Raw genomic sequence first — 24,583 nt, forward strand, 5'->3', positions numbered from 1 at the left:
AAAAAAAACTCAGGTCATTCTGTGCAGCCAGTACTAGGTAGTGACCTGGTGCTGTGGCTCCCAAACACTAGAATCAGATTGCTGGGCTACACTCTCTGTGTGTCTGGGTCTGTATATCAAGGGTAGGGCAAAGACTTGGCATTCCTAACAAGTCCCCAGGTGTCAGCACTATCCTCTGGGGATTACATACTTATCAGTAAAGAAATGCATAGGGCCAGGGTGCTTGGCTGACTCAGTCAAGTAGAGCATATGATTCTTGATCTCTGGATTTTAAGTTCAAGCCCCATGCTGGGTATAGAGATTACTTAAAAATAAAATCTTGTAAAAAATGCACTGAGTAGGGTTAAGTTAAAGAATAAGCTTGAGGGAATCCCTGGGTGGCTCAGCGGTTTAGTGCCTGCCTTCGGCCCAGGGCCTGATCCTGGAGTCCTGGGATCAAGTCCCACATCAAGCTCCCTGCATGGAGCCTGCTTCTCCCTCTGCCTGTCTCTCTGTCTCTCTCTCTCTGTCTCTCATGAATAAATAAATAAAATCTTAAAGAATAAGCTTGGTGTGCCCACATGCAAACAGTATGCATGGAAAGAGCGGCACCAGCTGTCCCACCTCAGTCTGACTGGCGGTGAGAGAGAAGCTCTTTATAAGGAGGGCAGGAGGAACCTGCATTGTTCCTCCAGACACCTGTGCTCAAGCATGGCATCAGGGGGAAGAAGCAGTGGCCTCAGCCTGGGCGACTGGGAGCCCAGAAACAAAATGTGTGGGCAGAAGCCACAGGAAGGCCTTTGGGCTCAGCATGAGGAAGAACTCTTTAACCTTGAGAACTGCCCTGTCTGGAAGCGGCACCAGCTTCCCCTTCTGGAAGTGAGTTCCCTGGCACGGGAGGTAGTCCAGCAGAGCTGAGGAGTAGGGAAAGCTAGAGGCACTTGCATGGGAAGATCTCTGCCAGCCTTTGGAAGTCTGACACGGCAACATTCCTGCAGCCTCCCGTCAGGGTTACTCCAGAAGCTTTCTGTTTATCTGGGGAAGTGATGGACTGGGGCTTTCTCAACAGACTGGCTTTCCCCTTGCTGTTTTCCTTTGCCTCGCAGCTAGCGGTTTACTTTCCCTGGGCAAACAGGAAGGAGACTGCACTGAACAAAGCCAGCAGGTCGGCCAGGTTGCTGTGTGGGTTGCAGGTGTCACCTCCTGAGTGCACTGCAGGCAGGGCTGAGCCCTTGGGGCCTTACACTTGGCTGCGGGTTAACTGGTTCACAGGGTGGCGGGGAGGCAGGGGGCGAGGCGCGTGGTCCTCGGGAGTGACCCGGACTGGGGGGCGGCGGCAAGCCCTTCCCAGGGCAAGAAGAGAAGAGAAGGGTCCAGCCCACACCGCCGGCCACATCAGAGCACCAAGAGAACACCAAGTCTTTATTACAGGAATTCCTATGAAACAGCTCCAAGAAAAAAAACCCACACATAGGAGAAGAAACAACTAACAAAGCAACACGCACAGACTTGGGGCTGGGGCTTCCCCGCCAGGCGCTGGGAGGGGTCCGGGCCACAGCCCAGAGGCCTCTCCTCTGCCCCCAGGGTCCAGACAGTCTGGGGGGGCCACGGGCCAGGTCAGGGGGAGCAGCGGACGGTGGGTGGCGCCGCGCCAGCACCCCAGGCCCCGCGCTGCTGCCAAACTTAGGCAAGCTCCGCGGCCCTCTGGGGGAGCCCCAGCCCCAGCCCCAGCCCCGCTGCCTCTCCCGGGGCCGCCTCTCCGGAGCGCGCCGGGGAAGCTGGGCCAGCGAGTGGGCCCGGGCCTCTGCAGAGACGTGCGACCGCGGCCGCGTGCCCGCATTACCTCGGGGTGACGTGTGGCCACCAGGCCCCGCCAAGGCCAGGCGCTCCCAATCCCCACACCCCGCATCCTGCGCGTTTGGACTGGGCTGGTGCCCCACTGCGGAGGCCGGGGAGGGGGACACCTCGTGCCCGCCCAGGCTCCCCAGCTCTCCCCGGAGGTCAACGCGTTCCCATCTCCGAGGCTGGCCGCAGAGACTGGGCCAGCCGCCCTCCCACTGGCAGTGGTTGGTGCCCAGTAAGGCTCTTGAACCGGAGCGTGCCTCTGTAGATCATCCACCTTCTTGTTTTCAGCAAGAGGCACCCAGCAAGCCCTTCTGCCCCAGGCACCCCCCTACCCCAGACTAGCAGCCTCATCACCTTTGCTCCTCAGTCCTGTGCTTTCTCAAGGGTCACCTCAGAACCTGCTGCTGCCCACCCTTAGTGACAGTAGGACTTCCACTTAGAGCCCCCTGTGAGCCCCCGCTGTTGGGTGACTGGCTTCTGTCTTCTGCCATCGTGGAGAATACTCCTGCCTAGCCAGTGCTCCAGCTCTGGGATGGCCACCCTCCCCATCCCTGCTGGGGGCCGTGCCAGCCCCTAACAGAGGCAGTTGGAGGGGCCCCGGCAGGGTGCCCAGCAGCCAGCTCTCCCTAGTGGCTCGTCACTCCTCTGAAGGGGCCTGAGTAACTGCCCAGTGCTCTCCCACCTGGGGCTCCGTCCAGGGGTTGTACCAAGGGTCCGCAGCCATGGGGGAAAGGCTGAGATGCAGGAAGCCATGGGAATAAAGGGCCCAAGGTGCCCAGAAGGGAGCTGGGGGTGGGGACAGGGTGGGTCAGGTAGTGTCCGTGGCCCAGAAGGACAGTTGGGGAAAGGATGGGGGCAGGGGTTCCACCATCCTGCCCTTTTGGGTGCTCCAACCTTTGCCTTTTTTCTGGGATTTTTAAAGAAGGGAGAGGGGGCACGGTGGTGGTGGTTCCTGCATTTCCACCCATTGCCCATAGAACAGCCTGGCTACAAAAGGAGCTATGATGGGCTGCTGCCCCTAGGACCCCAGGTCCTTTATCCAATCACAGCACAAAACTCCGAAGTTCTAAGTCCCATGGAAAGTGGCAGTGACAGTAGCAGTGGTAGGGCTGGAACGTGGCCGGAGAATCACCAGGCCTCAGTCCTCAGCGCCATCTGTCCGGCGGCAGCTGGGCCCTTCAGCTGGGGGCCGGTTTGGCTCTCCGGCTGCCTCCACCAGGTCAGACCATCTCCAGCAAGGAGGAACTGCTGGCATCTGGTAGGGAAAAGAGATAGAAATCGTTTTCAATGCAGCCAGGTGGTCTTTACTTGTCAGCGGTCCCCGCAGAGGTTTCGGGCAGAAGGTACCAAAGACAGGTGCTCTCTCCTTCTTCCAAGGACTCTATGCCAGCCTTGGAACTCTGCCTGAGGTCATGTCCTGCTCCCCCCACCCCCAATCTAAGTTCCTAGAACAGCAGTAACAGGGCTTCTGGCAGCTAGAGATGGAGAGGGGGGCTGGAATTCCAGGCAGAAGCAAGTGTACAGGAGGGGCTCAGGGTGGGGAAGTGGCCAGCCCATTCTGGGATGCAGCATTAACTATGATGAGCCACTCCAAAGGGACCTGTGGGAGCAGGAAACCAATTGGGGTCAGAATTTGGTGGGCTCCACACACCAGGCTGAGGAGGGCCCACTCAAACAGCAAGGGAAGGAGTGCAGAGGAGTGGCATCCTGGTGACGGGTGACCAGAGTGGGGGCAATGAAGAGACTAACAGCTGTGAACCAGGCAATGAGAGTCTACCAGTGAAGGGGTGAAAGGGACAGGAGAAATGAAATGGGGAAGTCCAGAGAAGTTGCAGTCTGGCTTCCAGCAACTTCAGACCCAGGGCTGGAAAGACGATCTGATCATGGGCACCCAGGGATACGGAGTGGATTTGGTGGACTGAGAGAGGAGGTCAGGAGTTAGGACCCACCGCACAGAAGACTTGCTGTTGCTGTAAAAGCAGTGGTGAAGTGCCAGACAGTGGGAGTGAGAAAGTCCAGGGCAGAGCTCCCGGGAGCGCTGGGACTCAGGGACTGGGAAGAGCAGCGAGGAGCAGCAGGGATCGGGGAGCAGCAGAGAGGAAGAAGACCCAGGACTCCTGGGCCACAGGAATGGGGAGAGGGGGCAGTTTCAAGAAAACGGTGGGCACGGCGTGCAGAAAGGAGCATGGGAGGATGCAGAACGTTAGGACCTGGACCTGGCAGGTGACCTTCCTGAATCAATCTGGGGGTGGTGGAAGGACTGCCAGCCTGCAACAGGTGAAAGAGGATGCCACTTTTTCCATAAGTTGGTCAATGAAGGAAAGTGGTGAAACCTCTTGGGTTTTTAAGATGGGGAGGAGGAGAAGGGTGTAGACTTGAGGAAGGAACTGGAAAGGGAAAAGCTGGATGGCTTGGGAGAGGAATAATGATGGCAAGGTCCTGATGTGGGGGCGGCTTTGGACCAGACAGGTTTTCCAGGGATGGGGGCAGCGCAAAGGGGATGGAATGGCAACAACGGAGTGGGAGGGGGGGCCTTTCCCCACACTGGCTGTATTTGGGTATTCTGGACCAGTGGGAATCGTGGGTATAGCTCCGTGCCTGAGGAAGGCCTGAGCTTCCCCGTACTGGGGGATGTGGGAGGCAGTCACCCAGAAGGGGTGTGAAGGCTGGGTGCTCAGGCTGGTTGATCCAGCTCCATTACAACTATCCTAAGGGCAGCAAGCCACTTCTTCATACTGCGAGACAGTGCCACCCTTGCCACATGGTCAACTTGAGAAAGCCCTGTAGATGCTAGCCATGGGGACAGCAGATTGAGGAAGCGTTGACAGGCAATCCTCTGATGGAGGGGGGCTGGCACGGGAATAGGTTCCACTGAGCCCTGGAGGGGTGATGACACTCCCTGATTTGCCCCCAGGGATGCACAGAAGAGGAGGAGAAGCAGCCTGAGGGCCCAGGGCTCTAGCCAGAAACAGCTGCCTTGAGAGAGACTGTTTCTTTATGTCACCCACCCCAAGCCAGCAACGGGACAGTCACAGGGCTGTGTATGTGTATGTGTATGTGTATGTGTATGTGTATGTGAGCACAGGGCTGGTGAGGCCGGTTCAACTTTTCCCAAGTCATCTTCTGACTGTGTAGTGTGTGTCCTGGACTGTCTTTCAAACAAGCTGTAAACTATTAAGGTCAAACCTGACTTTTTCCCCTCCTGTTCCCAGGGTCTGGTACAGGCAGGTGTGATTACTTTGCTAAATGAATAAATAACCAAAAAGTGAAAGGAAACGCAAAAGACTAGCTTCCATGCAGAAGACTGTGTCCTCTGCCACAAGAACAGGGAAGAAAACCAGGATCTATGCCATCTAGATGCCTGCACCCAATGCCTCTGGATCCCTGGGAGGACAGCTGGGGTCCGGGGCACAGCAGGCCCAGCCTCGGGCAGTCTCTGGTCAGCTGTAGCTCTAGGCCTTACCTCTTACTGTCCTTCCCTTAGGGCTTCCTCCGCCTTGGGCACCTCCTGCCTCCTTCCACGGAAGTCTTCATCTGAAAAGCAGAGGGAAGTTGCCTCATCCTCCACCACGCAGGACCTCACTCAGGCAGGTCCCCCAGGCTGACCCAATTCTCTCCATCCCCCTTGTTTGCTGGGGCACCTCCTGATCCTGCAGTGGGGCAGGGATGTGTGGGTGTGCCCAGAGGCACCGGAGCAGAGTGTGGGGTTAGGACAACTGGATGCTGGCCTGGTTCCATCACTGAGCTCCTGGACAAGTTCTTTCCTCAGCTTCCTCATCTGTAGAATGGGTGGGGGAGCTATACCCTCCATATGGCCTCTAAGACCCTCCTAGTCCTTGTTTCTGGATGTCTCCTGACCACCAAAGGGCCTCTGAGGCATGAGGATGAGGTTCAGCTCTGGGCCTGCTAGGGTCTAAGGCAGTGTCTCCCAACCCACATGGCCTTTGGGAGGGACTAGATGAACGCTGAAAGTTCTTTGGGCACAGAGACTGAAACTGCACAGCACTTGGTTCTTGAGGTGAGGCCTCTCCACGTGGGTAGGTCTGTCTGCCCCCTCCCACCTCAGAGAAGAGTCCCCAGAAACAGCACCTGACACTTTGTGCTCCAGGCAGAGATCTAGGTGGAGGTGCGGCTGGGGCCCCCTTCTGGGTGTGGAAGGAAGGGAGAGGCAATATAAACCAAGTAGGAGGACCCATTTCTTCAGGTCACTTGCCCACCTACCCACGATGTGTCCCCCAGGTTGGGTCCACCCACAAAATACCCAGACCCTCCTCTTGGAGAGTCACCAGTCACAAGCGATTTACAGCTCATGCTCCCCTGCCCTCCTAGCCTCACCACAAGTGTGGCCCTCCATGTCGTCCAGAAGATTAGCCGTTGACACTGCAGCTCCCAGCCTGCCGGGCCATTCAGGAAAACTGTCTCAGAGATGGGTGGGCACTGCCATCGTCCTCCTAGGTCTACCACTCCCTGTCTCTGGCCCTCCACCACCCACTCCAAGCTCAGGACAGTACCAGCCAGTACTCTTCTACAGTACCAGCCTTAGCCCCCAGTGCTCCCCAAAGCCTCCTTTCCTTGGGGTCTGGTGAGCAGCCAGGCCCTGACTTTCTCACCCAGCTCCCATCACTGGGGATGGAGAAGGGACTTCCTCCCTATTCCCCTTTGGGGTTCAGCTTAAAATATTCTGGGCCCTATTTGACAAGCATCGGTGGGGAGTCTGTGTGAAAACGTGCAGAACCTTATTTTTACTCAAGGCCCTGAAAGTGAGAAGGCAGGGCCCAATGTGCTTGAAATGGGAAGGCAGCAAGATCTATGCATCAACTCAACTCAAGATATTAGGGAAGGGTTTGCTGAGCTCAGTGGAAGAACCACGTTTTCTCTCAAGAGCAGATTAGCCCAATGAGAAAGTGGAGATGTCGTGGGACAACTGGGCAGGGAGGAGCCCACGGAAGGAAGTGGAGATGCTGGCCTCCTCCCAGCCTGGTCATGGTGCTCCAGGCCAGGGGCAGCCGCAGCCCTGGGGAGGGGAGGGCACAGCCTCGAGCTGGGCCAGGGGGTCAGCGCCCTCAGCGCCCCCGAGCCAGGCCAGAAAGGATACGACTGGTGCTTGGACAAGTGTTTCCTCTTTGACTTCCTCATCCTGGTCTTCTCGGAGAAGGCCCTGGCCAGCTCGAACAACTTCCTCCGGGTGGCTGGGGCAGAGAGACCCGTGAGCCGCAGCCGCAGCCGCAGGGCCGCCCCCGGGGTGGGAGCAGGCGGCGGGCCACAGGAATGCGGTGGCAAGGGAGGGGTGGGTGGCAGCGGGGAGGCTGCCATAGCAGGCTAGCCCTGCAGGGGCAGCAGAGGCCACCGAGGCAGGCAGCCGAGATCCGGGTATTCCTGCCCCAGCTGCGAGAGACAGCGAGCGGGCGAGCGAGCCTCTTGGCTGTCTTTCCCGCCGCCTCCCCCGCCCCCCTTCACCACCTCCAGAGTTGGTTCTGGGATTTCCATGACTAATCCGAGATTTTCCCTGAAATGGAGCCTGGAAGGATGGCAGCCTCATTCACACTTGTGTGTGGGGGGAGGAGGGGTGGGGGTGGTGGTAGGTGTGTCCTGGTTGGCAGGACTTTGTGGGAGAGGTCACCAACCCCTCGGGCCTCCTGCCCACAGAAAGGGGGCCTAGCACGGGCCTCCCCACTCATCAGGCCTGGCCAAGTGCCTTCAAGCCACCAAAGGCTGTGAACTCTAAAACTGGGGTGGGAGTGGGGTGGGTGCAGCACATTATTATTTTTCGGCAGACAGCTGGCTCAAGAGGATTTAAAACTTAATTTGTAGCCAGACTCAGCTGCAGAGAGAAGACAGGCAGGAAGGCTGAGGGAGCCAGCCTGTGCGATTAAAATGTCACTTTGGTTCACCAAGAGTCAGCTACGTTAAAAAGCTCCTGGTGGCTACCTCCCTCCTATGAGGCCACAAGGCCTGTCTTAGAAGAGATGAGGAAAGGGCATAGGCTGGACTCACATTTCCCCATATGTTTCAACTTGTCCCTGAATAAGGCATCTTCAGACACAGCAGGATTGGCATCACTGGTTCCTGAAAGGGGAAGACACTTCTGAGGGCAGGCTGGAGAGGGAGAGGGGCTGCCCAAAGGCCCTCCGGGGAGAAGGGGGGCAACATGTCAGGGCCGTCACCACAGGACAGGGGTTCAGCCTAACTTTTCCTTTTGAGGAATGGGGCAAAGATCAGGCTTCTTCCCTAACCAAGAAAGAGCTTTGGGGCGCCTGGGTGGTTTAGTGTTTGAGTGTCTGCCTTTGGCTCAGGTCGTGATCCTGGGGTCCTGGGATCTAGTCCCACATCAGGCTCCCCACAGGGAGCCTGCTTCTCCCTCTGCCCGTGTCTCTGCCTCTCTCTGTGTCTCTCATGAATGAATAAATAAATCTTGGGCAGCCCCGGTGGCGCAGCGGTTTAGCCTTCAGCCCTGGGGTGTGACCCTGGGGCTCCGGGATCGAGTCCCACGTCAGGCTCCCTGCATGGAGCCTGCTTCTCCCTCTGCCCGTGCCTCTGCTTCTCTCTCTGTGTGTGTACGGCTCTCATGAATAAATAAAATCTTAAAAAAAAAAAAAAAGAAGGAAACATTTTAAATAAATAAATAAATAAATAAATAAATAAACAAATCTTTAAAAAAAGAAAAGACAGAAACAAAGAAAGAGCTCTAAGAAAGGAAGACACTAGGGATTTGGGGAGGACTTCTTTCTCCACTTAACCTTACTTGGCTCTTTTGTGTATGCTCGGAGAGCTGGCTCACACACACTTCCAACCATCCGCTTCTCTCACAACTCCGCATTCCATGAAGTCATGCTGCTGGCTTGAAATCAGTTGTGGTGGGGGTATTTACATCATAGAAGTCACCCAACGCAAGGCACTGGGGCTTCCCCGACATACTGAATTGGCCATTAAATATTCACCAGCACACAGGGGCTAGCCTGCACCCAACCCAGTCTGAGAGTTAATAAGGGAATGGAAAGGAGGTGCAGGCAAAAGAGCAGGCCTTTGCACTAATGGTGATTCCCTTCTCCTTTTTTTTTTTTTTATTTTTAAAAAAGATTTTATTTATTTATTTATTCACAAAAGACACACACACACACAGAGACAGAGACAGAGGCAGAGGGAGAAGCAGGCTCCTTGCAGGGAGCCCAATGTGGGACTCGATCCCAGGACCCCTGGATCATGCCCCGAGCCTAAGGAAGATGCTCAGCCACTGAGCGACTGAGCCACCCAGGCTTTCCTCCCTTCTCATTCCTGCCTGGGTCAGCCCCTCCATTATTCCCTCCAGACATGAAGTTTCTGACTCATTAGACATTAAGTGGGAATGAGAATAGCACTAGTTCCAAAGTCAAACCCCAACTGGCTACCCGGAGTCTCTCGGCTCACTCAGCACCCACTTACATCTCCTACTGCCCTCCTAAAGCCCCTGCTGTCCAGCCTGCAACTCGGCTAATCCCAAGTCACCTTGCCTGCTAAGTCCCCTGTGGGTTATTATGATCCATCTCAGCAGCCCTGGTGTGTCTAGTTCATTCAGGATCAAGGGTGAGAGACTGTCGTTAAAACTCCCAGATGCACATCTGGTAGGGCCTAAGCTCCAAGCCTGTTGCTTATGAGTCAGTTCCACAGGATTTTCTCTCTTTGAGCTGGGATCAGCTGAGCTCGCTGTCCTTCTGCTCCTCACCCCACTCCACTGGGTGATGTAAGGTCTGCTTTGGGCAAAAGCTGCTACTGCTGTCTTCTCTGCAGTGGGCAGCCTAAGCATGGATGGAGGCACTGGCTGGCTAGGGGCCTTGAGGCACACACAGGGACACGGGGACAGGGTCCTACTATCAAGTATGGAACCTGGGCCTCCTGGACCTCTCTGCCCATGTTCCCAGCTCCAGCTCAACCCTTGTGCATACATCCCAATAGCCTGCTGTCTGTTCCTCGCCCTCCTTCAGGGGCTAGGGCTCCTGGAGGGGCCTGCACTCTTTTGAGGCAATTCTTGCTTCTCACCATCTTGTACACAAAGCTCAAAATTCTCTTCCTCCAGCACTAGGGTGGGGCCCAGCCACCAGCCATGGCAGATACACCCTCAGATAATGAATGAATGAACCCTGCCCTGCCCTTCTCCCTACTATGAGCATTTACTATAATCGGTGTGTCCCCAGCTTTGCTGGTTTGTTCTACCCATTTCTGGGATGGTTCTCTTGCATTCCGCACAAGACCATAAGCTCCCCCAGGGCAGAGATCAAGCCTTGGAAGTCTCTGAATCCTCCTTGAGCCTACCCATTGTGGAACATTTGTGCTGTGGCATGTCCTCTTCCTGCCCATGCTCCTGGCACTTTCTGAGTAGTTTAGCCACCTGTAAGTCAATCCCAGGGGGACCCCAAGGAGCCAGGTCTGCTAAGCAGAGGGGCCGTCACTGGAAGTAAGCAAGGTGGTGGGCTCAGAACCCTCCCAGCCTGTTTCCCCACCCAACCCCCAAACTCAGATATGCAAAGCACAGCTGGGGTGTGAGCCTCTCTGCCCTCCAGGCCGCTCTCCCAGGAAGGCAAGGTTACCTGGGGCAGGAGGAGGAAAGCCCAAGTCATTTCCCACAGCCATGCTGCTGCTGGATTTGGATTTCTGGGACTCGTATTTCAAACGATCTGGAAAAGGACCACATTCCAGTCAGGACATGAGCTCTCTTCCGGAGGCACCCTGGATGGAGATGCAGGGGGCTGATAGAGGCTGAGCCCCCACATCTCACACAACACACACAAAATACGTGCACACGCATCTATCGGCCCTCAAAGAACCAGCTGTGCCATAGAAACTACAGCCCTGACAAACACCTGCAATAACAGAACATAACAATTAGAAGGACCCTGAGATCACACAGTCCAATTCTTCATTTAAAAGGAAAAGCCCCCCCCCCCCAAAAAAGGAAAAGCCCTGGGGTTCCTGGGTGGCTCTGTTGATTCAGTGTCTGACTCTTGATCTGACTCTTTCCACCCAGGTCATGATCTTGGGGTTGTGGGATCTAGCCCCACAGTCTGGGCTCCATGCTCGACGGGGAGTCTGCTTGGAATTCTCTCTACCTCTCCCTTTGTTCCTCCCTCTGCACGCATGCATACACTCTCTCTCAAATTAATTAATCAATTAATTAATCAATCTTTAAAAAAATAAGGGGTGCCTAAGATCAACCAGAGAGAAGGATTGGCTGGTGAGTCGTGTCCCTGTTGGCAGAATTCTGAGGCTCCCACAGGATAACCTGGTAGGGGGCATGTATCAACAGGACAGAGGCCACCAGATCACTGCTCCCTCTGTGCCCCAAGGCTCCAGCTGACTCCAGCCCCCTTCCCCAGCCACAAAGAGGTGGTCACAGGGACCCCACTCAGTACACCACCTCTCTCCAGGGCCAGGAGGAAGTCCCGGTTACGCTGCAGCTCCTTCATGAACTCCTCGTTCTGCAGGAAGAGCGCAATCCTCTCGTCCTCCAGGTACTGCTTCCAGCGGTTCTCCTGGTCCCGGGACCCAGGCCCAGCCACAAGGGGTAGGCCTCCCTCTCTGCTCCCAGGCTTGGAGGCCCCAGGGTTACCCTAAGGAGGGAAGCAAGCACTCTGAACAGCTGCTCACAATGGCACATGCTGCACAAACCTCCATGCATACTGGGCTCACACGTGTCCTTTCCCAGGATCCTCCGGCCACACCCTGGGGCCTGCACCTGCCACTGGGCTCTAGTGGTCAGTCAAAGTCCAACTTAGCAGGCCAGACTCCTCTTTCTACCTGTGGGCCATCCCAGCCCCCATCTACAACCTGAACAGTCCTGAAAAGTGATCTGCAAGCCGCCCAATAGCTTGGCTAGCTCCACGTGGATGCTGAAACTCAAAACTCTCCCTGTCCTAGCTGTGTCAGGGTGAAGCCTCCTTCTTGCAAGGGCCATGCCAACAGCAGGGGAAGAAACTATCCCATAGGAGGGTGGGGAGGTGCCCGGACCCTCTGCCACCGGCTGCCCCTGTGCCCACCTCCCTCCAGCCTGGGGTGATGGCTGTAGCCACAGACTCCTCAGGGCTGTCACCTTCCCTGGGTGGAACAGGAAACCTCCAGGCCCAGGCAGGAAATGAGGCTTTCGGTTCAGCATTCTTTCCCTGCAAACCCAGGGCAACAGAAATAGCTCAGCCTGGACTCAAACATCAGGAAGCGAAACCGGCTGGCACAAACTGGGGGCAAGCACAGCTGCCTGGGGGGCTTTCCCCATTACCTGTATGCTGTCCAGCTGCTGGGGCAGGATGCGGAGAAAGTCATCAGGGAGGTTGCCCAGCAGGGGTGGGTTCCAGTTACGATAGTGTCTCTGGCTCGAAGCGGGTCCAGAGCCCAGGACATGGATGCTGGAGGGTGAGAGGTAACAATGATGAGGGAAAGGGTGTCTCAGCCCATCACACCAGGATCCTGCTCAGAATGGCATTTCTGCTCCCAAGCTCCCCAGGGCCTCCAGGGCCTCCCGGACAAAGGTCCAGAGCTCTATCTCTCTTCCCAATCGGGCCTCTACTAACCTCAGTCTCTGGCCCCAGGGCCTGGGCTCCTGCTCCAGACCCACACGGCTCTCCAGCTACTCTGTGCCCTCAAGGTCTCTAGGCCTAGAGCACTGTCTGTTAATGGCGCTCCAGCTGGGCGTCATGGATCTCCCTGTAGATGTTTATGAATGCCCTCTACAGACAGCAGGTGTATCCCGGGCACCCAGCACAGTGCCAGCTCCTGGCTGCTGAGAAGCCGGCGTGCTCCCAATGACCAGACACAAAAGCTGCCACCCCCAGCCTGCCAGAATGCTGGTCTGCTGGGTTGGGGTGTGGGGACATGGGGATGCAGGACCCCTAGAGAGCAGAGCAGATTCAGGCCCCAGGTCTGGCTCAGTCACCGCCAGCAGGCTGACACCCGCTCTCCTCTGGGACTCCGGACTCCGCTTCCTCATGGAGAAGCCGTCTCCCTGCTGAGGTGGGCGGGAGCCCCTCACGAGGCTGGGTGGTGAATGGGGTCCTGAAGGTGGGAATGGGTTCGGGCGGCCAGGGGTGCTCAGAGCAGCTCTCCCTAAGGCGGGAGGTGCCATGGCTGAGGCCATCGGCCAGGGGTGGCGAGGAGGACAGGAAGAGAAGCGGTGGCCCGAGCCCCCCTGCCCGCCCCGCGGGCCCGGCCTGCCATCCCCGGGCTGAGAGCAGCCTGGGGCGCAGCCAGGAGCTCCCCACAGCTCCTCGGTGGCCTGCAGCGTGGCAACCGCAGGACACGTGTTCTGCTGAATCAGGGAAATGACACACACAGAAGGCTGCGGCTGGGGGTGCGGCGGCGCTCTCCCGGCTTTGATTTGTCTCCAGCTCCAGGGATCCCGCCGCCCCCTCACTGGAGGGGAGCTTTTCCGGGCTGCCGCTGACTGTGGAAATAACTTCCTTTCCTGTTCTATTCTGGGCGGGTGGCCTGGCGGGGCGAGGGGGCGGGGGCGGCAGACGGATAACAAGCTGCCAAGCGGCGGTGGAGCCCGGGGAACCCGCCGGCCACCCGCTGCCGCGCAGGTGAGGGGAGGCTCCCGGAGGGAACAGGGAACGGCGGCCAGGCAAGCCGGCCCGTCCCAGGCAGCTCCCCACCATGCTCGGGCCTCTGTCCCTGTCCGAGGCCTCATTCCTCCTGAGGGCAGGGGCCACGATGCCCCCGAAGTAGGGACTCGCAGACCACCCCCCTCCACCCCGTGGTTGGCCCCAGCGCAGAGAATTCCTCTCCAGGGCCTTCCCCCAGGACACGGGTACCCACTCCAACTCACTCACACCCGGAGCCGCCGGGGAAAGTGAGGAGTTGCCCTGGGACCCCTCTAGCCATTTGTTACTGAGCCCAAGAGGGGAGGGGGACTAGGAGCGGGAGGCCCGGGCAGCCTGGGTGGCTCAGCGGCTTAGCACTGCCTTTGCCCAGAGTGTGATCCTGGAGACCCAGGATCAAGTCCCACATCAGGCTCCCTGCATGGAGCCTGCTTCTCCCTCTGCCTGTGTCTCTGCCTCTCTCTCTGTGTGTGTCTCTTATGAATAAATAAATAAAATCTTTAAAAAAAAAAAAAAAAAGGAGCGGGAGACCCCTCCGCAGCCCGGTTTCCCTGGCTGCTGGGCCCAAGGTTCTGAGGAAGGTCGGGCCTGGCCCGGCAGAGATGAGGTCAGCCCAGCCGCAGCTGCAAGAGCCAGAGGGGGGGTGGCTCAGAGCCCCGGCGGCCCAGGCAACTCCATTGTGGTCGGAAAGGAATGTCAGAAATGAGCTGAGAGGCAAATAAAAAACTTCCAAGGCTGTAATTTCAACAGAAAACGGCAGGTGGCCTGGGCGGAGGGGTAACTCTGGGTCTTAGAGACCTCTTTCATTCCGGAGATAGAGGGAAGGGCTGGCTGGAGGAGGGGAAGCAGAGAGAAGGCTAGGGGGCTCTCCTGGCCCAGGGCCTCTGCTCCAGGAACCCATCAGACCCCCAGGCTTACCCATGGAACATCAGACCCCAGAAGGATTTCAGACATGAACCTTCCAGGCAGTATCTTTGTAACGACTGGACACTGAGGCCCAGATGGAGTCGGGCCCTGTCCAGGGACACAGATCACGCAAGCAAGCCTGGGCCCAAGAGTTCTGACTTTGCAGGCCCTTGCTCCTGGGATCACCCTGCCTCTCTCTTGTCTCAGCAGGGCAAGTTCCCAAACCCTACCCCATCTGCAGTCCCTCAGGTGACTGGAGGTGGGCAGATGGACAGAGGGGCCTCCTGCTATTCCTTCTCCTCCTCCACCACCCCACTAGCCCCACCAGCCAGAGGGAGATTCTAAAACACTAACCTGATCCTGTCACTCCCCAGCTTAAACCTGCCGGTTGCAAGATAAGGCCAAAGCTCCTCAGAGGACCCAAAAGTCTCCTCAGGATCAGCTCACTGCTCCAGCCTCAGGGCCATTCCATATTTTCTGGAGTTCCCCCAAAGCTCCCGGATGGTTCTCCCTCTCCTGCCTCTTGGCCTTTGCACAAGCTGTTTCCCTTGCCTGAAATGCCTTCCTGTCCTCTGCTTCACTGGGAGTAGCTTGGACATGAGTTCCTCCAGACAGACTTTCTTGCCCCCAGCTCTATGCCTCCTCCGGACTCTGATCTCCTCGGGGAATGGTGGGGAGATCTAGGCAGTGCTGTATTCATCTGAGCATCACACACATGGTTCAGCACCTGCATATTGCAAGAGACTCAGTAGATACTGGGAATGAATGTTCTGGATAGAGAGGCTGAATAAGTCCCTGGAAATAACCTAGGGGTGGGCCTCGGCCTAGCAGGGCCATCCTGGGACAAAGAGGGCACATGCTCAGAGCCTGGCCCTGCTTCTTCTCACCACTGGCCTCAATGTTCCACATTAGAACTCAGAGGCCAGGTGTACAGCCCAGAGTGGGAAGGAGCAGTACACCACAGGTGATAGGTCTGATCCATGCCTGGGACTGTGCTAAGTGCTCCACGCATAGTATTTTGTTCGATCCTCACAATAGTGCTGATGTGGGGATTAGTATTTCCATTGCACAGGTGAGGAAAGTGAAGCTCAGAGAGGTTAAATAGTGAGCCAGAGGCCACACAGCCAAAGCACCTAAAGTATCAGAAGCTGGGCAGCTGAAAGAAGGAGGTAGGAGAAGGAATTCTATAATTCTGTAATTCAAGTTCTCTGCCCTGTGTCCTCCCCAGGCCCCGCACAGCCTTCATTTCTAGGTCAGGGCCCTAAACCTAGTGCTGAGGTCACCTCGGCCCCAACTGTGGCTTCCGTCACTGAGCTCCACTGCCCCTGCCCTCACAGCAGCTGAGCACCCAGCCAGAGGAAAAGAGGGAGGATGCAGCCTGGGTACCCATGCCAGGTTTACCCTGAGACTCTGTCTCTTATGACCCCAGTTTTGCCTCCTGAAAAACAGGCAGAATTACTTTGCCTAGTACAAACTGAACACTTTGCAAAATCATCTTAGAATATTAAAAAAAAAAAAAAGTCAAAGGTTAATCACTTACCCCTGGGCTCCATGACCCATGTGAGGCTACAAGTCCTGCCAAGGCCTCACTTAGACCAACCCACATACATCTTGCATCCCACCCCACTGGAGCCTCCACAAGAAAGGAAGGACCCGAGCTTGCTCCCTTCCCTGACTCAAAACACTGTTCCCTCTGTCCTGTAACCTTCTAGGCTTCCATCAACTCCCTGAGCTATAATCACAGCGAATTTTCTCATTAGGGAGGTGAAAGACACAGCAGTGAAGACATTGGTTTTGGAATCAGAATGGCCCCAGCTCACAGCTCAGCTCTGTGGTCTTGGGAAAGTTATGAAACTTCTCTTAGGCTTTGCTTCCTCATCTGTAAAATGGGGATGCTAACAGTGCATTCATAAGTCGTTCAATGATCAGAATGTGATGTACATAAAAAGCCTCACCAGTTTCCTTCACTTGGTGGATGGTGGCTGTTGTCATTGACCCTACCCGCATAGCAGAGTTCTCCACCACCACAGCCAGAGGTGCCCAAGATCCCCAGAAGGAAAAATCCACTGGCACAAGTGCCCTGTCCCACCATCACCCCCCACCCAACTCCTTAGCTCCCCAGCCCTGAGCCATTCTAAGGAACTGCAGCTCTGAGACTCCAGCAGCCCCACTACAAACATCATGAAGCCCAGAAAAACAAGCACCTCAGGGACCCAGCTGGCAACCAGCTCCACGTTAAACTTCCAGATTAGAGTCCCTCCCGTGGAAGAAGTTTCCAAGAACCTAGCAGTCTATTCCTCCACCTTCAGTTATCAAAGTATCCCAGAAAAAGACTTACTTGCTCCCATTGCCTAAAAATCCCCAAAACATTCCTAGACTAGGGATGGCAAACAAATATCCATCCCATCAATTATTGCAGACTGTCTGGGAGTTGCTGTGTAGAAGAGGATTTGGAAGTTCTGTCTCAACTGAGCAGGAAAGGGCCTGGTGGTCAATTAGTAATGTTTGCCAAAGGCTCAGGAGGGGAATTTTCAGTACATAGGCTCTGTGTTTGTTTCTCCCACTGGCATGGGCCTTGACTATAAGATCCCAGAAGGCAGCGCCAAGCCTCATGTAACTCTGTGCCCCACATCGTGTTCAGCATCACACCTAGTCAAGAGGAAGAATTCTGTGAATGTTTGCTCTTGGGATCCTGACAGTGTGAAAGTTCTTCTTGGTATCTAGCTAAGATATCTCTTGCCGCAGTTATTGGTGGAATAATATCCTGAGGGTTCCAGCCAAGTTTCCCACTGTGTTTGTACTCAACCCCACCCACCCCCACCATTCCCCACCCCAGATCCCTTTCCCCACTGCCATGCTCTCCAGGGGAGATGGGTTCTCACCGGGGTGGTGGAGTAGGGGGAGCCAGAGGGTAAGGTCTGTCAAACATGTGCATGTGGTAGGCTGGCGGGGAGTAGACAGGCGGGGGTTCTTCATCAGAGCTATCAGGTTCCAAAGTCCTTTCCAAGATCTGTATCAGAAACAATAAAAAAAGAAATGTTAACAATCCTTTGAATTTAAATAACATTCAGACAAAATCAAGCATGGGCAAGGATGCGTAGTAAGGGACTCTCCGTCGCTGTGGGAGTGTAAATTGATATGGCCACCACTTTGCCAAACTGTTTGGATTTATATGAAGCTGCACGCATGGCTGCCTCTGACCTTACAATTCTCATATACTCAACGGGCATGAAAGCACATGTCCCCAAAAGAATGTTCAGAGCAACATTATCCACCCTAGCAAGGTTTAAAAACAGGCAAAACCAATCACGGGGCTAGAAGTCAGAGCAGTATGATCTCTGTGGGGGTGCAGAAGGTTGGGAAGGGACCCCAGGGGGATTCCAGGCTGGGTTGATGTTTCTTGACCTGGGCACGGGGGAAAGGTCATTGAGCCGCACACATATGATCCGTGTGCTCTTCGGTACATGTGTTACTTCTGATAAATAACTTTGACATCATTCATGCTCTCTCTCAAAGTACTTCCACATCAGTTATCTCACCTGAACATCAAACAACTTGGCAAGGTAGCATAAGGATCATTACTCCCATTTTATAGACAAGGAAACTGAGGTCCAGGCTCATTGACATGGCAAAGCCCTATGCTATTTTTGGAACTGAGTCTTCAACTTAGTCTCCACAGCAAGGATCCATCCTTCAAGCACAATGCCCACATGCCTTGGTTGGATTCTCAGGATGGACGGTGGCAAGGGGAGTACCCAGGATGCTTCTCCCTCCTGGACTCTTCTCTTCATCCAGAAGACAGAAAGCGAGGCAGGGAAAAGCCAAGGCCTGGCCCAAGCCTAGAGTTTCTACTCTGTGGACTGACTGACCTGGATCCTTCCACAGAGATCCCCAGAGGAGTCTGGGGCGGAAGGCAGGAGGTGACCATCGACCAGGTCAGACACACCCCAGCTGGCCTACCACACCTTAGCTTCCTGCTCCCTATCCCCTGCTCTCCACTTCTGTTCCCATCTCCTTTAAAACCAAAGAACACGAGAAGGTCTCAGAGACTGTCCGTGGGCCCAGAGACCCCAGGCCCTGCATTTTAACACTGAGTGAGTTTGCAGAAGTCATGCTAAACTGCTTCTGCAAGCCTGTGTGGGGCTTGGCTGCATTGGCACCTCTCTGCCCTGAGCCCACCCATGCCCAGGCACCCAGGGGCTCACAGGGACACCCAGGCACACACACAAGTGCATACATGCACACACACATACACACACACACACACACACTGCCACACTTTGTGCATACACAGCCAGCCTGACCCAAGGAGGCCTCCCTCCCTGGAATGCACTAACGTTCTTTCCTTTGAGGCGGAAAGTATTTAAACAGATGCTTTTGCAGAAAAAGAAGAATGTAGCTGCTTTGTGGGCCACTGCTCTGCTTAGCCCAAATTTCCACAAGACGAAAAAGAGAAAGAGAGAGAACACTGCAAGCTCCAGTCCAGTTCACTGGGGAACCTTGGGTGCCTGGCACAGGACAGGGCTCAGTACCTACAGGGTACACCCAGAGAACAGGTTGCTTCTGGCCCCCAGCCCACACTCCCTACCCCTCAGTCCCTGCTGCTCTGAGGGACTGGGTTCCAGACGGGGGCCCTGATGCCAACTTCTCCTTCCGTGGCTGGTGTATGCGTGATGGGTGAGGAGGGGAGGGCCATGTCCCCGAAGGAAGCTGCTGGAGGGTTCCCTAGATTGTGGCCTGTACAGCAGCCTGCCTCCAGACTCAGGGAGATCAGGCCCCCTCCCCTGGCAGGCGCTCCTGCTCCTCAGACCAGCCTCCTGGGGCTGCAGGAAGCAGACGTTCTTCAGAGGCTCCCAGAGCAGAATGAGGAACCACCAAGGAGGCAGGCAGCGGGCCAGGCACGCTCCAGAAAGGCTGATCCCGAGTCCCTAGGGAGAGTAAACCCGCCGTGCTCCTGGCCTCTCCCTCAGCCTCTCTCCCCACAACCCCACCAGCCACAAGGAGGTTGTTCCTCTGGCTCTCGAGGTGCTGAAGTTTTCAGCTCCGTGGCCCCTTGGCTCAACTCAGTCTGGGTGATGGATGCCTGCCAGGTGTTCTGGGGGCCGGGGGCCAGGCCGCCAATCTGACAAGAGATATTTCTCTGTGGCAAGGATGCCCCCCCTGGGCCAGCCCACCATCCATCAGGGCCCAGCGAGGGGGCTTTCTCCAGTCAGCAGTTAGTGTCATTCCAGCTGCTGCTCATAAATTTTCTGAAGCACTTTCCGCTGGCTCAGGAACTGCCTGCCGACGGGCCAAGCAGAGCTCCAGAGGTGGGGGTTTGGGGAAACAGCCAAGGAGGGGCGCCAAGAAGGGGCTCAATTTGGAAATCGAGTCTTAGAAAAACAGAAGCACACACGGTGCAGGCCTATCTAGGCGATAGTGAAGCCCCGTGGAGATCACAGGCCTGTGGGTGCCGTGGACGAAGGAGGAAAGACGATTCTATCCTACTTGCCAGGCTGCAGATTCAGTGAGGGTGTAGAAAGGGTCAGAGTATACAGAATACTTTCCTTCCAGCTCACACTTAAAGGATGTATTTGCAAACAAGCACCCATGCTCACACACACACTCACCCCTCCTTTGCACAGAGGGGATCTGGGTTTTCTAAGACTCCTTCCACTGGCTAATCCAGGCAGATCGAAGGAGTGGTCTCCCAAGGAAAGAGACTAAAGAAACCTGTGCAAAGGCAGGAGCAACATTTATTCACTCAACGAGTGTTCCCGGGGTGCCTGTGATGGGCCTGGACTGTCCTGGGTGCTGCAGATGACATAGTGATGAGGCAGATTGTCATCTCACCCGGGGGAGAAATCCCAGGCAGCACCGGCTAAGGGAAGAAGGGCCAGTAGCTTCGCCCTGCAGGAGGCCTCTGATTCATAGAGTGGATGCTTGCAGGGCTGTGCTGACAAGGAACCTGAGGCTATATCGGGGCCTAGGTTTTCTGTCAATGGAGGTAATAAGGATGCCACCTCACAGAGCATATGACTGGAAGGACAGAGACATCTGAAGCACGTAAGATGTGCCTGTCACAGGCTGGAGACTCAGTGAAGAGCAGAGTTAAATGCCATCCACTGGGCCCTTCCATCTCGTCCATAGCCGCATGTCCCAGAAAACCCTGCAGGCAGTAACCCTATCACGGAAAGACTCTGTGTGTCCCTTCTGTACCCAGCACTGCAGGTCCTGCAGAGACTGGAGGGGAGGGGGGTCAAATATTTACTGGACTCTTGGATGGGGCCAGATGGGCCCTGATGCAGCAGGGTGGTCCCTTTGCCCCCAGCGACCTCCCTGAGAAAGGAGGAAACTGCTTCGGCAATGCCTGCTGCTGCCTCCATCATGTCTTGGTCAGAGGAATTTAGCCAATAAATCTGAGGTCACTCCTCTTTGGTGGCTCCCTATGCTCTAAGGACACAGCCCTGTTCTTTCTCGAAGGCCATGCCTTCTCAAGTTCTCAGTCTCTGCAGGCTCCAGAGGTCCTGACAGATGGTCCTGCTGCCAGCTTCCTCATGACTCACGCTCTCTTTCACCTTTGAACCTTTGCATGAGCAGTTCCTTCCATCTGCACACCCTCTTCCTCACTCCCCACTTCTTCTTTGGGTCTCAGTTTGGCCATCTCTTCCTCTGGGAAGCCATCCTTCCTCTCCTGCTTCCACTTCTCCTACCATAGCACTCACTGCCTCTGGCTATCACTGCCTGACTCTTGTGAGCTCTGTGTCGGGAGAAACTTGGTCTGACTTGGCCAAGGTGGACACCCAGAGGTGTAAAAGGAGCCTTTCTAGAAAAATACAGGCTAGAGGGCCCCAGCCTGGAACTGGACCTCAGTATGTTGGAGTAGGGCCCAAGTGTGTGCATTTTGAGCAAGCTCCTCAATTCTGATGACCCCACTTGGGGTCTAGTACTGTGCCTGGCACACCACTGCGTAGGTATGCAATGTTTGTTGAATGACTGTATGATTTCTGCCCATAAAAGGCCACCGACTGGCTGGGGTTATGGTGTTCCTACGAGAAAGGGGCTGTTCATGAGTTAGAACGCAGCCAGGGCTAACAACCCAAGTCCTCTAAGAGGGTGAGACGGCGTCGGGCGAATCCTGGGGCCGTGCCCCTACCTCGGGGGGGATGCTGTCCTCCGAGTCTGAGCTGTCCTCGTAGACGCCGCCGCCACCGCCCTCCAGGTTCATCTGCAGCAGCTGGTCGATGGTGGCGTCCACCGCACCGCTGTTGGCGCGCAGCACGCACTCGATGATGTCGTAATCCATGTTGGGGAACATGGTCTTGAAGTCGTCCATGGCCTGGTTGAACTCGAGGCGGCGCACCTGGCGGGCCGGCCGGCTGTTGTTGAGCTCCTGCGAGGCGGCCGCGTCGCCCCCGGGCCCGGCCCCGCGCGCCCCCGCCGCGCCCCCGCCGCCGCCCCCGCCGCCCCCGCCGCCGCCGCTACTCCGGCGGAACAGGCTGGTCATTTTGCCGAGCCGCTGCGGGAAAATGTTTGCGGCGGGCGCCGAGCCCCTGCCGCCGGGTCCCTGCGCCGTGGCCGCTCGCTCGGGGGGCTCGGGGGGCTCGGGGGGCTCGGGGGCGCGGGGGGCGCGGGGGCCCGGGGGGCGCGGGGGCGCGGGGGCGCGCGGGGCCCCGGGGCGCGAGGCTAGGGCGCAGGGCCGGCGGCGGCCCTCGCGGAGCGGCCCTGGCGGGGCGGCGGCATCCGGGCCTGGGCAGCCGCTCATCCGCACCCCAGGGGACATCCTGGGGCCGGCTCCGCCGACGGTCCCACCTGAAACAGAGGGGGAGAGTCAGGGGCGGGATGCCAGGGCAGTCGGGGCGTCCCTGCCCGCGCGCCCGCGACAGCCCCTTCTTGGCGCTTCCTCTCCAGCCGCAGTAGTCCCGCAGCCACGGTTCTGTGCTAGCGCAGAATTGCCACCCGTGGCGAAGGCTTACTTTAGGCCGGGCACCATCCTGCGTGTTCTGGGCGGGCCGACTCCTGACAACCCGACGAGGTGGGCGCTAGTGTCCCCATTTCGCAGGCAGGAAAAGTGAGGCATAGAAGCCGAGGAAGTGGAGGGACTCGGATTTGAACCACTGGTCTCAACCACTACTCCTACTGCCCAGGAGCCTCGAGGACCTGAGGCCACTGGTCTCCAGCCTACCCAGTCTCTGCGTCCCAAACCATGTTACCAACTTGATGATGCCAACATCATGGCCTCCAGCTTGTGGATGGTGCCAGTAAATCTTCTACTTTTTTAAAAGATTTTATTATTTATTTATTTATTCATGAGAGACACAGAGAAGAGAGAGAGAGAGAGAGAGAGGCAGGGACACAGGCAGAGGGGAAGCAGGTTCCATGCAGGGAGCCAGATGTGGGACTCGATCCTGGGACCCCAGGATCATACCCTGGATGGAAGGCAGGAGCTCCACTGCTGAGCCACCCAGGCGTCCTGCCATTAAATCTTCAACAGAAAACTGTCCAGCCCACTCACAACCAAGCACGTAAATCACTGCCAAGGTCACATTTTTGTTAGTGTGGTCAACTGAGAGTTGAATATATCTAAAAACCTAATTCTGGCTTTCTCATGCTGATCCCAAGATTTACAGTAATTTTGTTAATTGTAGAAAAGTGGCAGCTTTAAGGGACCATTCCATCAAAGGGTACTTATTTCTTAAGTCTGACAAAACAGGTGCAAAGCTGTTGTTTCCCTTTTCTAGGACATGGGGTCAATCTTAACAGCGGACATAGGTTCCTATGTCATGTGAGCAAATCAACATGATGCTCTTCCTTGCCCTGATCTCAAACAAACAGATGATAGTGTAAGAAGGAGGAGAGCAGAGGAGTGCGGAAGGTGCGGTAGATGGGCTCTCACTCACCCCAAGGTCACAAAATCCAGAGCAAGCATGGATTCTTTCTGTCCCTTTCAGTCAGTCCCTGCACAGGTCAAGTAAGACTGCATATTGTTCCCCAGTGCCACCATATTGAGATTCTAACCTCCTTTAAACCTCTACCTCAGGGACGCCTGGGTGGCAGAGGGAGAAGCAGGCTCCATGCAGAGAGCCCGATGTGGGACTCGATCCAGGGTATCCAGGATCACGCCCTGGGCTGCAGGGGGCGCCAAACCGGTGCGCCACCGGGGCTGCCCATCCCTCCCAGCTTCTGGAAAACATTTATTAACACTGGTATGTCTACATCTAGATACTTTCTCTATGCATCCACTACCATATGTATGAATTTATTTTATGGAAATGCGATCAAACCATAAATTCTATGCAACTTGTTTTTCCACTTAATAATTTATTGTAGCCATCTTCTCATGTCAGAACATATAGATCTACTTCATCATTTTTAATGCCTGAGTAGTATTCTGTTGATGACTGGGTGAAGCATGATTTATTATCCAACTTCTTCCACCCCCTGTCTTCCCAAACGAGCAACTCACAGCCCAGAGAGGCCATTTTACAAGGAGACACGGAGAGGTGACCTCAAATGATCAGTCCAAGAACTGTGATGAAAATGAGCACAGGAAGGTAGCCAAGTATGACTTGCCGGCTTTAGACACCCCAACCCCCATGCCCACACCTCTCCACCACCCCTGCCACGTCGGAAGGTCAGAGGATGCTGCTCTGATTCTGCCAAAACTCTACCCTGGAGCTGCTGCCTTTGTCCTGGGCTCTGGAAACCTCTGCTGAGGCCTCTAACAAAGACTTCAGGGGCACGTGGCCCCAGAAGCCAGTGCCCGGGGCGGCCATCTGCTGTCCTGCTGTCATCGCACACACAGGTCAGTGCCTTGTGTTAACACTCTCTCTGGAGTAAAGCCACCTTCTCCCTGCCCTGCAAGTAATTTATTAAAAGATTGAGGGACTTGGCTCTCACTTTGCCAAGGTCAGACCCTTGGAGAGAGAAGCCAGGATCTGACCCACCCCTGGTGGAGGAAGAATGAAGATGATGGGGTCCACATTTTCTGCTTTACCAGCCCCCTGGATTGGCCCATCAGGCTGTGTCATGAAGGTCCTGAGAGGCATTCCCATGGCCCTACCATCTACAGGAAGTAAACGGGTTCAGAGCCAGGCTGCCAGCCCTGTTCTGCCAGGCCCCAGCTGTGGGATCTTGGAGGAATGTCCCCTCCTGTCTGTTCCCAGTGCCCGCACCTGTACTTCGGGACTTCAATGAGCATGAAACAAGATCATTCTCCACACAGTGCCTGGAACACAGTGAGCTGCCTGGATGGTATTGCCACCACCTCCAGAAGGCTGGCAAAGCGCCAGGATCAGTCGGGACACTGGCCA

The 24,583-nt window shown here is 55.9% G+C and overlaps 1 protein-coding gene across 5 annotated transcripts; it reads right to left on the reverse strand.

Annotated features, from left to right (window-relative positions):
- Positions 1–1,381: 1,381 nt before the first annotated feature.
- Positions 1,382–21,839, reverse strand: CUEDC1 (CUE domain containing 1). Of its 5 annotated transcripts, XR_007412961.1 has the most exons (11): positions 21,427–21,792; positions 17,174–17,301; positions 12,068–12,194; positions 11,213–11,405; positions 10,386–10,472; positions 7,819–7,890; positions 6,920–7,013; positions 6,160–6,218; positions 5,914–5,969; positions 5,288–5,358; positions 1,382–3,079 (listed from the first exon to the last, which is right to left on the reverse strand). XR_007412961.1 is itself a non-coding variant. In XM_025440080.3 (10 exons), the coding sequence occupies exons 1-9, from the start codon at positions 21,775–21,777 to the stop codon at positions 5,291–5,293; spliced, it is 1,179 nt and encodes a 392-aa protein (XP_025295865.3). In that variant the 5' UTR covers positions 21,778–21,792; the 3' UTR covers positions 1,382–3,079; positions 5,288–5,290. The 5 variants fall into 5 exon arrangements, 3 of the variants coding, with proteins under 3 accessions (XP_025295865.3, XP_048970077.1, XP_048970078.1); XR_007412962.1 differs by lacking the exon at positions 6,920–7,013 and having other exon boundaries at positions 21,427–21,839; XM_025440080.3 differs by lacking the exon at positions 5,914–5,969.
- Positions 21,840–24,583: the final 2,744 nt, after the last annotated feature.

Source organism: Canis lupus, chromosome 9 (genome assembly GCF_003254725.2).
Source record: "Canis lupus dingo isolate Sandy chromosome 9, ASM325472v2, whole genome shotgun sequence".
NCBI classification, from domain to species: Eukaryota; Metazoa; Chordata; class Mammalia; order Carnivora; family Canidae; genus Canis; species Canis lupus.